The following is a 16,179-nucleotide window of genomic DNA, read 5'->3' as shown; positions in this document are numbered from 1 at the left end:
GGGGGGGATTTATCAGGATTTACCTTTATGCAGACTCTTCTTTTTGACTTTTTAATGTAGAAAACGGTCTCTCCGGCTTTTACTTTTCACTGAAGGATAATCTGCATTCAGAAGGGTGCACATATCATGAATTCTCACGAACTGAACACGCCCCTGTAAGGGCCCCCAGGTCGGGCACAGAACATTTCTAGCACCTCTGGAGATTACCCCCCTTCCACCTCAGGGCCCTTCCAGGAGGGTCACGTAGCCCCAAGGGTAAACACTGACCTGGACTCTATCCACGTTAATTAGCTTTGCCTGGTTTTGTACTTTATATAAATGGAATCACTCCATGCTCTGCCCTTTTTGTTAATTGTGTGCCTCCTAACCTCAGGCATAGTAACCAAATATATATGAGTAAAGTTGATATACAATTAAAAATAGGCATCAAATATGCCTAATTACAGTTGTGCATACTGGTACAACACACGTTGCACATATAAATTAATCTGATTTCAAAAAGAAAGCTCTGGGAGATTCCGTTGCTGGATTTGTGAGATTAGGGGTGGGAGCAAAATGCCAAGTAAACACAATAATTAATAAATGTAGCCAAGTATAAAAAGGCCATTTGACTAAAATCCTAGTGATGGTTCCCATCAGCAGACAAAATGACACATCCCTGAATAATGGGCAGGAGCAGATGGGAGATAATCTCTTTTTTCTTCCACACATAAACTGCTCTGTTTTCCAGCTGGGGGCAGTAACAACAATGTTTATAGTTAATGTTGGAGTAAACAGCACACCCAGTATGTAAAGTTAAATTGGAGAAACGAGGCTAAAAACTCATCGGCATATATGCTTAATTAGGAAGTTTTATAATGCCATTTAGCCTCAGAACGAACACACTCTCCTCACTGATTGCAAATGCTTGCCTTTTATCTCCACGAAGTAGGAGCATTTGTCTAACCACGGTGGCAGCCAACTTCCAACATAAACAATCATTAGAGGCAAACATCCCCGCTCCCAATTGTTGTGTTTACAAGTGCTCATGGCTGTTTTCACTTCTCTGAGCATAACACTTGGGAGTCGGGGTTGCTTTTTGGTAAAGCAGCTCGCATCAGGGCATGGGCTGGAAAAAGCATCTCTTCGGGGTGCCCAGAATTGTCATGCCCTTTGTAATAGGCTTTTTGGTGATGGTAGAGAAATGGTGGGGGTCCGCTTTCCTCTTTCTCTCCTTCATTCTCTTGCCTCTTAATGGGGAGCTGCTTCCAAGCTGTAACCAGGGGAGCAGTGTCCTCCTTGGCCCATTTTTCCAGGAGTCCTTGGTCCTGTCACCTTGAGTCCAGGGGGGACACTCCCCGAGGAATGAGCCGTTGAGGCCATTCCACTCCCTCATGGCCTTACCGTGAGCCGCTGGAAACCACTTACGTCTCGTTACATTGTCCCCTCCTGAAAATGCGTCCTTATCCAAGGGGGATGTGGTCATACACATTCTGTGCCTCTCTCAAGTGAAGCTGTCACTGTGGCAGGTGCTATGGCCAACAACACACGGAGAAGAATCCTGCATCTTCCACACGCAGAACAAGGCAACAGCCAGAACGTGGTAACCCGATTACACAGAACAAATATCCAAACAAGACGTAAGCTGAAAATGCTAGATAAGATAAAATGCGGAGGTGAGCTAGGACAAAAGGGTGGTTGAGTTCCCAGGCATGACGTGACTAAAATGTGCATATTGGATTCAAGCACCATCCTGAAACAGTGAGTAATGAGGCAGAGCGGTGGCAGCCAAGCGCAGTCTTTGCAAGGCTATTAAACGCTGTCATGCTCAGCTCTTAAAAGGAATGGGGTCAGTTAAATGCATCTCGCTTGGTGTAGGTTTGAAAGAAGAGTTCCCATGAAAGCCAGAGAGGAGACCCCAGCATGGTGTCTGAAGGGCTCCCAGGCCAGCCTCCGCCAGCAGCCAAATGCCCACCGCAAGTTCCGTGCATTGCAGGTTGTTTCGCTGCGAGTTGCCTTGGCCTTCCTCCACCGTGGAGAGAGTGCTCCCCAGTGAGTGTCAGAGCACTGGCAGAAGGAGGAGCAGACGCCTCCGTTCCAGCAAGGGACTAACCACCCTACTCCACGCCAGTCCTGAGACTCTGTAACCGAGGGTTTAGCATGTAGGGAAGGCATAGATTTAAACTTCAAACCACCCACGCTGTGATGACAGAGAAAAGGATCAGGGAAGTAGGAGGTTTGGTTTTGCAACTGTACCTGGATGTTAAAAAGTGAAGCCGAGACGCTCAAAAGATGGGCAGGACTGTAGGCCCACCAATGGTACTCAAACACAGGAAGCGTGAGACATACGTGTTATTTCGCCGAGTCCAACAGGGTGCTCACTGTTTGAGATTTTGTCTTTTTTATTTTCAGAGGCCCCCTAAGAGAGGAGGTCAACAATATCTCTCTGTCTTTAGAAATATAACATACTTAGTATTAAAATGAGAAGTTGTCATGGCATCCCAAGACTTACTGATTGGGTATAAGGTGAAGTGAGATTTTAAACTTCTCTTGACATCCTCGATTGTTCAGTATTGATCAAAAATATCATATTTATTTTTGACCTTGCTTCAGAATCTCTTTTTCTCTTTTTGATAAAAAAAAAAAATCTACACTCTCCTACGTATTTATTCCTGCCATCCTTTGACTCCAGATGTTCCCCAGTGATGTTTGCTGATACGATATAGATTTTACTTGGTGTAAGTATGTAGGAAGAATAGTCATGAAGAACTCAATCCATAAGTATTGACACACTGTTATTCTATTAAGAAAGAGTGTAAATGTCCACCTGCTGAAGCCAGACAATTCTCAAATACATGCAAGCCACTTGACACTTAGAGAAACCAAAAAGTCCTGAGAATTGAGATGTAACAAACTTGGTTAGAGATTGGCAGCACAGCGTGTAGAGAGTTGATGACTTCGCTGTTGGGAAGGACTGGTTTGGGATCCAGCCCACTGCACTTCCCGCAGTGTGACCTTAGGCATGTTCCATGTTTTTCTCTGATTTTCAATTTCCCCATCTGTAAACATGTGAAGAGTATTACCAACCTCCCAAACCTGTGGCCAGGATTGCATGAGCTGCCTGTGCTAACGTGCCTTCACAGACCCCTGCCCAAAGGAGGAACTCAGAAAACATTGCTTCACAGGGTTCCTCTCATTTCCAGGAGAATATCTTGCACTCAACATAGCAGACAGATCTGCCTGAGAAAACCAATCTTGCTGCAGATCAAAGCATCCGCTGTTAAAGTAGAACCATGAGCATTTTTTATTTATTTTTATTTTTTTTAATTTTTTTTTTTAACATTTATTTATTTTTGAGACAGAGAGAGACAGAGCATGAACGGGGGAGGGTCAGAGAGAGAGGGAGACACAGAATCTGAAACAGGCTCCAGGCTCTGAGCAGTCAGCACAGAGCCCGACGCGGGGCTCGAACTCACACACCGCGAGATCGTGACCTGAGCGGAAGTTGGACGCTTAACCGACTGAGCCACCCAGGCGCCCCAAACCATGAGCATTTTTGATGCTCTGATTGGGATAAACTGTCGGGTAACTTATATTATTCATGAGCATTTGTGGCATTAAGTGATACTTAAAGTACTCTGTTGCCAAAAATCCTCACGAAGTAGAAGTTTTAAATGTTACTCTCCGGGGCAGAGATTGGCACACTACAGCCATTGGGCCAAGTCTAGCCCACTGCCTATTTTTGTAAAGAAAGTCTTATTGGAACAAGGCCACACACATTCACTTATAAATTGTCTATGGCTCTGTTTGCCATACAGTGGTAGAGTTGAATACTTGGGTCAAAGAATCGTATGGCCTGCAGAGGCTGAAATATTAACTCTTCGGCCTTTCCATAAAAAGTTGTTTCACTCCCATCCTAGGAGGAAAATATTTGTAAGTTAAAAGGTACCATCTGGTGGGGTTGTTAAAAACTGTATCTCTACCACCTACTGGAATGTCTGGCACATAGTAGGCCCTCAATAAATGTCTGTTAAATCAGTGAATAAATGATTGAACTGTATAATAAAGGGACCATTAATATAGAAGAACCTTAATTTTGAGGATAAGCATGTTTCTGAAGGATTTGGAGTATATTAAAGTTTGGACAATTAAATTACGTATGCGATGCTCTAGGATAGCATTCCATTTATAGCAACCTGAGAGGAAGTCTTTCAGTAAAGCTGAAGAGTTGTTTTGTAGTAAAAAGAAATACCCATAACTTACCTGCTTCGTCAGTTCTACATTTCCATAGGTTTTCTTCAGGTTAATTATGGCTGTGGTTGTGCTTGGGGTTACTAGTATGATGAAGGGAAAACAAGGTGGCAGACCAGTTTAGCTTCTCTTAGGAGAAGATCAGGGTCTGTAGGGCAGAGGGAACACATGGATTTTGTCCTCTAGAAGCCTGAGCTCAGCAAGTGGCTGTAATTTTAACCCTCCAGTGAGAGGCCATCAGAAATCCATTCTAGAGAGCAGGGACAATTTGGGATTCCACTAAGAACAGACCAGCAAGAGGGGCCTGTGTTTAAGAAAGGTGGTAGAGAAGCATCCGGGCAGTTCTGCCTGGGGCAGGAAGGAAATAACACTGAAGAGTCACACCTAGGAAGTAGCTTAGAAGGCTACTAGGTTTCATTCCATGAGGCAACCTTTTGCCATTTCAATAGGGCAATACCGTGTCATATATCCAGACCTGGAGCGGCGCCTGGCGAGACCCCAAACGGATATGAAAGCAGAACAAAACAGAATCATAATAAGCATGACAGAAAGCCGAATGAAACGAGGAAGGTGACTATCTCAATCAATTTGCCAGTTTAATTTTACTAGCAAGCAAAACATGTCCAAAGTGGCGAGCAAATCGTAGCTCAGTCCCTGCAGAGTGAGGGCGAGCAAGGGAAAGGGTTCCTGAGATTAATGCCCCAACAGCTGCATCCTCAGTTTAGTCTCCTTGGTAGTATGAATAATGGATGGGCCAAAAGGCAAAATGCACAATAATGTTCTTTTATTAATGAAATGAAGACTACTTGTGATGGCTAGCAATAAATTAAGAAAAGCAAAAACGGAAAATCAGTCAACGTTTGCCTCTGAAAAATGCTGTTACTTAAATCCAATAATTATGCCATGACACAAAACATTGCCTCACAACTTAAATGAGGTGCATCTCTTGCAAGTCCTGCCCGTGTTGCAGAACAGAATTATTTTTGATCCATAGACTGCAAAGCCTATTGTTTGCTAAGAGAAAAACATAAGCCATTAGAGTAGATTGATGGTGATATTAAGCATATTCATAGTATTTCATAGGTGCAAGTTTCCCTAGGGATCATGCACTGTATCTCCCCTTCCATCTATGGGCCTCAATGTGGTTAAGAAACATGTCCAAGGACACATAATTAGCCGAGCTAGGACAAAAAGCTAGCTCTCCTGACTTACCCCAATTGCTGCTTCCAAGCGGATTAAGCTAAAGCTACCCGACAAGACAAACGTTACAGAGATGCGGGTGACGCAGACTGGCAAAAACAAAGCTAATGTTCTGGTTCATATTCTTGATCCATTCCTGACTTTCCTCCTCCATGCTATATTTTCCCTTCAACATTTCATAGATATGCTGGATGGATATGGCCTCTATATTTATGCTGATTCCCAAAAGTAACGTCAAAAATAAAGATTTAAAATATCTGAGTGCTATGAGGGGGATACTATTGTTTCATTGTAACAGAAGAGGCCAGTGACCGAGTTCATTAGCTCTGTCTATTGTTGGAATATATTTCTTCAGTAATAGGCAAGCGCTGTCTTTTATTCATGCATGCTTGGTATTGCACCAGACACCAAAATCTGATGGATGTTAATTTCTCCAAGATTTCCAACTACTGTGTGTACAGCCACCTGAATTGTTGAGGTCGCTGGCATTGTTTTACCATTCCTTAGTTTTCACACTTGGTCCAGCAGCTCCCAAGGACGCTGTGATAATCAAGAACTTACAGTCTGAGGTAGTGTTTCTTCTGTGTAGGACAGGTTTATATTAGTTTCTCCTTATCTTTTTATCTGGTCATCTATGTGTACTGTTTGCCAGGATCCCCCAGTACGCTGTTATTTAGCTGTAACTCAGTACACAGGATAGCAGTTGTTATTTGGTACATATTTTAAGTAACTAGATTAGAGCTTCATATTTGGTTACTACCGGTCAACTCCAGAATCTCAAGAGATTTCTTGCTCACCTCTAACCTGTGGTAATTAGCACCAAAATGTGATAATGCAGGCTTCAGATTCTCTTATGAGTTCTTAACAAAGTGATAACTTACTGAGGAGACACTTGGGAATTCTACTGCAAGGCCGTTCATGTCGGTTCTAACAAACCTACAAACTGAGCAAAATAACTAATAGAATAATAAATCTGTTAGGAAGTCTTAAGTTTTAATGGAACGCCCAGGCTCTACATGAGGACAAACTTCCCTTACAAAGACAGGCATTAAGGAGAGACCCTATTTGCTTGATACTGGGAATTTTGGTAATTGATAAAGAGGAAAGCAGCCTGCCAGAAATCATTGAAAGGGACCAGAATTTAAATTTGTGATGCAGCACTTAAGGGGAAAAGTGGTGTTTTGAATGCTTTTTGGGGGGAGAAATAAACTGTCAGTTGGATTGAATATATATTGTGTAGCAATAACTTTTTAAAATTATGGAATAGCACATTGTTCTGTTATCTTGGTGAATTCATCTGTTTTGTACTACAAATGGAGTCTACAGAATTCGAGTGTAAAATTTGAACTGTCATACTATATATTTTTAAGTTTATTTATTTATTTATTTATTTATTTATTTATTTATTTATTTTGAGAGAGAGCGGGTGAGCAGGGGAGGGGCAGAGAGAGAGAGAGAGGGAGAGGGAGATTCCCAAGCAGGCTCTTTTTTGAGCCTGATGCCGGGCTTGATTTCACGAACTGATCTCATGAACCATGGGATCATGACCTGGGCTGAAATCAAGAGTGGGACACTTAACTGACTGAGCCACATAGGTGCCCCAGACTACATATACTTTAGAGGCAAGTTCATTTTATAGCCACAATTAAAGTTCTAAAGCTATGATAGATGACAGTTCACCATGTTTTACCATCAGTTTACCATGACAAGAATTTTACAATAAGTGGTTGTTGAGTAGATAATGATATGAGTGTAAGAGAATATTAACTTTATGTGACATAACCATTTGATCATGCCGTATCCTTAAATATTAACTTGTGATGCTTTTAAGTTCTTACTCTTTTGTATTATAGAGTTGCTTTTGTATTATAGAGTTCCATTTTTTTGGTTGTTATTCAGAAGGCACATAATCATCTAAAATAGTTTAATCCCATATTAATTGAGAAATATTTAATATGTTTCTAATATGTGTGCCACAGTTGCTAGGCATTCTGGAAAATGCAAAGAAGTTTCAGATTCTACCATCGAGATTTGAGTTTGATCAAATCTCGGAACATGGATAAATTTGAGTGGACAGGAAGGAGGAGAAGTAATGTCAGACAGGTGAGCACTTGAGCCAAGATGTAGGGCAAGAATGATTGAAGCTACTCAGAGACACATCAGTTAGGACTTCTTTGATTGCAGGTGACTAATACCCAAACCAAACTGGCGTAAACAAAAACAGAAACTTATTATTTCATCTAATCTGAAAGGTTCCAAGGTTGGGTCTGGCTTCAGTGATGGATGGATTCAGCACTCAGCCGTGGCATGGTTTCTTTCCATCCCTCCACTCTGCCTCCCTATGTTGCCTTTAGACTGGAGCTTCACATGGTGCTAGGAGGTAGGAAGCAGCTCCAAGCCCACCATCCTTCCACAATTGGGCTTCATTATGTGAAATTCCAGTGAAAACCTCCTTGCGTCCTATTAACTGGCTTGGGTAGCCCTGCTGAGCCAGTTGTGGATGTTGGGCAGTGCACTAGGCTCATGGTTGCTCCTGGGTCACAAGCCCATCCTTGCCCCACTTTCAAAGATGGGACTATGGTCATCTTCACTGGAACCGCACAGTACAGGAGCAGGGCACATCGAAAGGGAAACTGAGGTATGGTTAACCGTAAACAGAGTAAATGGAAGCTGTGCAAGAAAATCAAGTGTCCACTAATGGAGAACAGTAAGTCTGCAGGTAACTGAGTAATTACAAGAATGAGACCCTGGAAGTGTGTCCTGTAAACGCATCGTGAATGTTAGGACGAGAAGTTGGGCTTTATGAGGAATTATAAATAAATCGGACCTGGGGATAATTGACCTGTCAGCTATGTGCAGGATGGACGGGGGCTGGGTGCTTAACAGGGGAAATAATGTGACCTCTGTTGTACTTTCCCATATTTCAAAAGCTGCAATATTTGCAGAGTATCTATTGTGTGCTGTGAACTGTGGAGAACACAGAGAGGATGCCCAAGACTTGATCTTGCCTTCCAAAGAGTCTACAGTGTGGCAGGGAAGACAGTGAGTTAGAGGCAATTGTGATAGAGGCAGGGCGCACAGCAATAGCAAAACTTAGGCTTCATGGAACACAGACAAGGAGGATGTTGGTAAAATGAACCACAGTCATGGAGCTGGAAGCAGAGTGAGCAGGAACCCAGGGAAGCAAGGCCTAAAGACAGTCACCCCCATCTGGAGCGTCTTTGAGAGCAAGTTGTTTGGGAACGCCAGTCATTAGTTGTGTAGGCCTTGAGAATATTACAAGGACGTGGGTGGGTAGGAAACTGCCTTTGTGTCATCAGATACAAGCCTCCCTAGGGGTTTACAGGCCCAGAGTGGGATTGTACATGCTCGCTGTTCCTGAAACAGAGGGCTTGTCAGGCCAATCAGCATGGGAAAGCCCTGGTTTTTAGCCCTTTGATGCTGCTTGTGGTCAGTGTTTTCTCCCCAGCTCATTCTGGTTGGGAACAAAGAAAGAGTGAGCTACTGGCACGTGGTGGCTCCATTTCATTCTGTTTCAACAGGATTCAGAGTAAATGGGAAGAGTTTTCTTTCTCCTCCTTCTGCACTAGGAGAACTGAGTGCTGTTCCTAGTTAGTGATGCAATTCAGGCAAGTCTCTCCACATGCCTGGGCTTCAGTTTCCCTGCTTATAAAGGCAAAGCATTGGCCAAAGACCGCTTTATGAATTCTCTTTCCATTCTAAGAGTCTATGAATCCAACAGAAACAACCATCCCACCTTTATTCCGTGACATGTGACCATGACATGATAGATTTCTAGAAAGAACTGAAGTTCCTGGTTAGTGGTGCAACTAAAAGCATGGGAGCGTTTGAGCACCAGGGTTCATCTACCAGGGCAAACATTTAGAAGGCTGCTAACTAGAGAAAGTGGCAGGAGTGGTGAGACCTGACTGGTTTTAAAGGGGCCAGGGCAAGGGTTCTCCAGGCAGAACGACGAGTAAGGGAGAGAATATGGCTGCCCTTGAAAGGATCTGGAGAAACGCAAGTGAGAGTAAAGGGAATGGGGTCATCCAAGCACAGGCTCAACATTGAGTGCCACCAGCCTCTGCATAAACTGACTTGCAGGATTTATGGAGAAATGGCCCATTTCAGTGACTGCAGCCGAGAGCATGATTTGGAGTAATTGAGTAGATTATGAGGAGATGAAATACATATGGAGAAGGTGCTGATGAAAGGAAGAAGGAAGGGAGAGTGCCCTGGGATGAGTTCTGATGGGAGCTTGGTTTTGAATGTTTTTCTCTGACCTGCAGTTACTTAATTTTAAAATTGTAAGAGGGGTCGGGGGGGGGGGGGGGGGGGAAGCCTTCATTTCAGAGCATCTCAGCCATTTAAAAAGCATTTGCACATCTTACCTAGGGCAATTCTGGGCGAGCGGGAAGGGATTATTACTGTTCCTTACTTAACTAAGAACTGAGTAAATCGTTTGCACAGCCAGTGATGGACAGAGCAGGACTCAAAATTCCTGACTACAATCCCAATGTGCTTTTCGTCTCCACACCAGAAAGTCTCAGTCCACCAGTCAGTATGTAGTCCAATGCCAATGACTTTTTCTTTCTCAAGAAGGTAGGAATAGAAATATTTTTTATGACCAAGAGGAGAGTTTATATTCCTCTTGGATTAACTACAGAATGGTTTTTATGTAAGTCAGACTAAATAGACGTCTATTTTTTTTACAAACATTCAAATCTACACAAACAGAACATTTTCAGTTTGCTTTGAAAGCAAAATACCATGTGTCGTAACTTTACCATGTTTTAAATAAAGTTAGGAATTTGGGTTTATGATGCTGAAAATATCATAAAGTCGGTGGGTAGAAGACCAAAAACTATATACATATATATATATATATATATATATATATATATATATGTATATATATATCCTTAAAAACTCTGCAAGTAAAGGAATCAAAGGTGGATGTTTCAACAAACCAGTTATTGAATCATTGTGTTAACGATCTAGTGAAAGGAGAAGTGAATTATTCAGGTTTATCTTCCTCATTGATTTGTAACACTGCTCTTCAGTATGTGGGTAGTTTTTAAAGCAGAGCAGTTCAGCCTAACAAAGCCATTTACTGTACTGGTTCCTACACACTGGCACTCTTTTGCTCTTTATTACTTCATTTTGGAACTTTGATTGCCCTATTTTAGATCTAAGATTGCTCTAATGCTGCACCGCAATTGTATGAGGGGCTTAGTTTTCACTTTGTTCTCAGAACCAGGCTGGCTATAAATTTATCTCTGTTCTTTGAAGAAGCTAACAGTAAATTTTCAAGAGGAAAAAATGGTGGTACATATCCCTACAGAGGAAAAGTAATCTCTTAAAAGCAGAATAACCTCCAGGCTACATCCTTTTAAAGAGAGACTTTCAAACCAGGACGCCTTCAACTTTTATATGTCGTCTATATTTTTCTTCAGGCTTTGTACCTACTCTTCTGCTCTCTGTGTAAGGTTTCTCTGTAATGACCCCGTTCCTCCCCACACCCTTTAAATCTGTAATGAAGTCATGCGTTCCCAATTCTGATGTCATAATAACTTCCAGAGCTGCGGCTGGGTAGCACGTCCTGGAGATCATCTGAGGTTTCATCAGGAAAACGAGGCATAGAGACCCGGAATTGGAATACCTACAAAATCGAATCTCTGTTTCATAAATTACCACATACTGCAATGAAAATGAACTTTGTAAAGTTAAATCCATGGGAGGGTTTCCGTTTGGCTTAATTGCACTCAAAGCAGTTCTCCATTTCAGGCATCGGTTTCATTAAAATCAAACCAGTCCTTCCCAGAGATTCAGCCACACTCCCTCATCAACAGATAATAAGATAATTTAGAATGAGGAGGTGCTAAAATAACAGGATGAGCTCGTGGCTCTGTTTCCATGTCTGACAACTTCATCACCTTTCATCTTTATTATACAGCCGCCCTGAGCTGAATGTTGATGAATGAGGCATGCCTGGCGTGCTCACTTGTCAGACACACGGGCCTGGGGCTCCCATTTACCAGGGGCGCTCTAGCCCGCCTGGGAGCCACCAAGGGGAATAGATGTGGAGCTAGGGGAAGGCTGGGTAGGGCTGGGAAGAGGTTGAACCCACGACATCATCCATCCTGCCTGTGCCTCCCCATGTCATGACCAGGCGCTCTAAGGAGCTGCATTTGCGGGGAGCAGAGAGCTCCCCGGCTGTGGTGGCTCTTGGCAGCCAAAGCGAGCCACAGTGCAACAGTTAAGCTGGCCAGCATCTTTTTCTGACCTCACCAAGTTCCAGAAAGTGTTTCTTTAGCCACTTCCTTCAGCCTAATTGTCCTCTTTCTCATTTTATGCCCCTGCTAGACCACCGCTCTTGATAAGGAGAGGCAGGTTTTCCGACGAAGACGCAACCAGGATGTGAAGAGCCGGTACAAGGCCCAGCCAGCTCCACCCGAACTCAACTCGGAATCGGAAGACTACTCCCCAAGCTCATCCGAGACTGTTCGCTCCCCAAACTCGCCCTTTTAAGAAGACCCTTTGACTCGAAGTCCTAGCTTAACCCTTTGAGACTCTGAGATTTTTTTCCAAATTTATGTAAAACGGTTTCATCTGATCTATCTAGCACTCAATGCTTGAATGGCAGAACAGAAAGCGTGTTTTCTGGTATCGTTGTAGCGATTTCTCTTGGCTCAATGAGATGACCACACGTCGTTTGCGAAGATGGCACCTTGCTGCTAACAGGGTCCTCAAAGGGTTAAGGCTAATCTGCAACTTTTTTAAACATAGAAGCAATGAATGTGTTCATCAGTCAAACTAGGATCTGCAGTATGTAATATAGCACATGTTAACCCTCTGAGTGCATAGGATTTGACGGAGAACCCCTGGGGAAATTTTCAGGCCTCTGGATGTGTACACACGTGTTTCTTGATTTTGCTGCAGATCAAGGGATGTTATTAGATGCTGAGATGTCCAGACGAGAAGGACATCTCGAACGATATCTTGCTTGTCGTTTTTTGTGGGTTTAGAATATAGCAGGCTTATAACTTAGACAGAAGACCTCTCTTTCACAATCCCATGATGAAAGGGACTTTTTTCATTCGAGGCATGACTGTCAGCTGCCGTGAGCCCTGCATCCCAAGCGGAGGCAGTTGGGTCTGAGACAAAACAGCCTGACCCCAGGAACTAGATGGCGCCCCCTTCCCCCAAATTCTCTCCATGTGAAGATGGCCTGATGATGCCCCAGAAATGCTGCTTCCACATCAGCTGCTGCTAGTTCCAGCACAGACCCTCGGAAGTCACCATATCTCGTCTTGTGCTTGGTGAATGAGGGTCTGCCCGCTCAGGATGAGACATCTATAGGAATAAAAACAACTGGTGGGAAAGAGCAATAAATTGCCAGGTGCTCTATAGGGCTGGGGTTTCAGACAGAAAGAGGAAACAAGATCCTGTTCTTTTTCTTACCTGCTTTTCACACACTGCAGTCTTCATTGTGAAATCCGTGTAGAGTATGAAATCCATACACAGGAGTCCGGGGACACAGGGATACTAGAGGTAGGTGCTTTGCAAGGTGGCCAAGGAGAAAGCACAATCCAGAATGTTCTAAAAATGGGCTTTAAGAAATCAACCCATTGGTAGGAGAATTCCATGTGCACCTTTAGGTTACCTATGTACAGCCTCCCAGGAAGAACAGGATGAGGACCTACAAGGTACCCCTGAGAATAAAACTGCTGTTGCCCAAGATGACATTTTAATACCACTGTCTTTAGCTGTCCACAGAGACATGTTTTTCTCCCTTTGGGCCAAGTCCTGTCTGAGACCTGCGTTTTCACTCCCGTTACCAAACCTTTCTCAAAACCCAGCCCTGTATCCCCCATGAGTTTCTTCTGGAATGTGTCCCATTTCAGAATGGGGACCTGCGGCTTCCAGTGTGTCACTGCAGTGCTTAGAGAAGAGGCTAGCCACGGTGTCTTGGAGACAGGGATCCAGCTCAAATGTCCTGCTAAGGTTTGCTCAGCAATGTGATCCAGGAGACAACCAGTGAGTGATGGCTCATGAAATTGGCAACTTATTGTCTCTGTTTTGAATATACTTCAGTATCTGAAAGTCTTGAAACTTGTAGAGTCAGTTCTTTATTTTCAAATAGACATTGGTCTTCAATTGCTGCTTTTCACTCTTCAACTCATAAAGTATGGTCTGTATTAACATATATTTTAAAACCACAACATGTCATAACTTTCGCAACGGAGCGTCCCCAATTTTTTGCTCTTCCACATTTTGGTTTATCTCTTTGGTCTGCGTTGTCCTGACATGTAAACACTAGATTATTTATTGAGAATCCCCACCCCCGTTTGAGAGTGTTCTGGAATGGTAGCGTACTCGTCGCAAAGTAGCACAAATTGGTTAGGTTTGGGATGGGGGAGGGGAGGACCGAATACCAGGAAGGGTGTTGGTGTGTAGGTAGATACCATATTAGTAAAATACCTTGAACCGGTCAGAAATTACTGCTTTCTCTAGACCTATAAAGCAAAGCACTATCCTGAGCCTAAAGAGGAGCTGTATAGGTTGGCCTCAACTTTAAATGTGTGAATATGAAGAATCCTATGGGCAGAGACCTACCTGCGATAGACCGTCACTTTCGTTTCTTTCTCTGAATTACTGTTTTTCCCATGGGAGTTACGTATATTGCTACAACCTCCATGTACAGAGCATACAGTGCAAGGCTCAGGCCTGTTTCCATCCAAGTCTAGGGGGACCGTGGACCCTGCAAAGCTGCGGAGTGTTTCCCGGCACACTGCAGAGCGGCAGCTTGGAGGAATGCAGGGCCCATTGAACATGGGGATCCCAGCGCATCGCTGTAGAATTTGAGTGATTTATGCTGAATAAACAGTGGAATGTGACCTGTCAAGTAGAAATATTGAGTAATCAGATGGAATGCAATCTTCAGCATTAAGCTATTGAGATTCTGAATGTCAGAGATGTACTCAGAGGGTTAACAGACAAGCACAAGGCATGCTGATTACATTGGTGTATCCAGACTGCTTTGCTTTTAGCCAGTGCTTTCTAATTTTTTTCACAACATTCTTGGGATAGTTCAAGTTTGAAATAATTAAGTGGTGGTGTTCTTTAAGGAATTTCTATAACCAAATTGATCTTATTTTTTATTTTACTTTATCATAGAATATATATGTACCATTATGGCAGTGTATCTCTGTAATTATCAATTTAATCATTGCCACAGTGTTTCCATATTTTTTTCCTAAGTATTTAATATAGCTCTTATGGTGGTGGCCTGGTGATGGGGACTGTCTTTCCTTTATTGATACATGACCAACCATATGGTATCTTCAAGGGAATTTTTAGATTCACCTTTTCAGTTTGGTAGTAGACTAATTAAAGAACTTCTTCATGGCTTGCATCATGTAAATCATCTCTGTTAGATGAGAACTGTTCATATTGATGAACACATTTTTTCTCAACAATGTAGCAGAAATCATTTTCTTCATCATAATCAATGAATACGTGATTTGCTCCAATCATTAGCAGGAAAAGTAAGATTTCAGTCATTGAAAATGTTTTTACCGTAGCCCTCACCTAACTTACACGTGGTGCATATTCAAATAAGCAGAGAAAAAAAAATACAAATAAACTGCTGAAAACACTTGGTGTTTTGTATTCAGTGAGACCTCGCAATGTCCAGCACCCCCATGGGTGGTGGTTAACAGGCCTGTCAGATATTGTTGAAAGAAGGCAATATATCCACGAATGAAGGCTAAAATTGCAATCCTTTACCCTTTGAGGCATATTTCAGTTGGAAAAAAAAAGAAAAGAAAAGAAAAGAAAAATTGGTTTAGCGTAGAGGGTCACGGAGCTACTGTGTGACCGAGGCTCAGGCACATTAAATCACGGTCGTTTGCTGACCAATGGCACCCATTAGACAACTCTGTACCCCACGCTGAAGTGCCATTGTGCTTGAGGAACAGCTTTCCTAATATTACTGTGTTGCTGCTAGCCCTTCTCAGGGTAAGGATCTGTCAGCGTCTCCATGATAAACTTCTGTTTTCAAAGGTTTTTAATTTGACCATAAAAAGGTGCCCCAGGCTGAAGTTTGCTGTATAGGGCCTGCACCAAAGAGTGAAGGTTTCGCTTCCTTCTCTTTTCTGCCTAATTCTCCCCCAGAAAGGGGCAATGACAACAAAAAATTGGGTTGTGTCCTCTTCTTCACTGTAAGTTCAGAATTTTGGAAAGCACCAAGATCCAAGATAGTAGTTTTAATGTAATGATTCATTTGGATGTGGGTTTAAACAAAAATTAATGAGTCACCTGGCATATACTGTAGATAACATCTTTTCTATAATTTGTAAATTAATTTTTTAAACTGCTACATGATTTTTTTTTTTTTTTTTTTGGTCCAAAGACCTTTAAAAAACTTGAAGTTGGTCTGTTCAAAGGTTAGCCTTTCCTGCGTGTTGTCTGCCATTTCCATTAGGAGTTTAGGGAAAATACTCTCAGACCGACCCTTACTTTGCATGGAGTAATAGAGGGTCAGATATATGCTTCTGTTGGAGATATGGATTTCTTTATTTAATCATCACGAAGCCATTCTTGTCTGTTGGGGGAAAACGGTGATTAAAAGCACTTCCAAAATTAACATTTTGTCAGTTCAGATACGGTAAGAACATAAATTAACACACTTTACACTTTTTTTGTTGTTTAAAGGCAAATAAATCAACAAAACTTGAAGACACT

The 16,179-nt window shown here is 42.6% G+C and overlaps 1 protein-coding gene across 3 annotated transcripts in view; it reads left to right on the top strand.

Moving 5' to 3' along the window:
- DCLK1 (doublecortin like kinase 1) overlaps positions 1-12,398 on the top strand; it is a 336,772-nt gene extending 324,374 nt beyond the window's left edge. For 2 of the 3 annotated variants that reach the window (XM_042953250.1, XM_042953046.1), the window contains one exon: positions 11,797-11,948. In XM_042953250.1, coding sequence (XP_042809184.1) covers positions 11,797-11,854 — 58 coding nt within the window. In that variant the 3' untranslated portion in view covers positions 11,855-11,948. Of the gene's footprint in view, positions 1-11,796 lie in introns of all 3 variants that reach the window. The other variant, XM_042953181.1, reaches the window with a different exon arrangement.
- The last annotated feature ends 3,781 nt before the right edge of the window (positions 12,399-16,179 follow it).

This window comes from Panthera leo, chromosome A1 (genome assembly GCF_018350215.1).
Source record: "Panthera leo isolate Ple1 chromosome A1, P.leo_Ple1_pat1.1, whole genome shotgun sequence".
NCBI lineage: Eukaryota > Metazoa > Chordata > Mammalia > Carnivora > Felidae > Panthera > Panthera leo.
The sequence above is the reverse complement of the archived record's forward strand: the minus strand, read 5'-3'. Positions and strand labels throughout refer to the sequence as shown.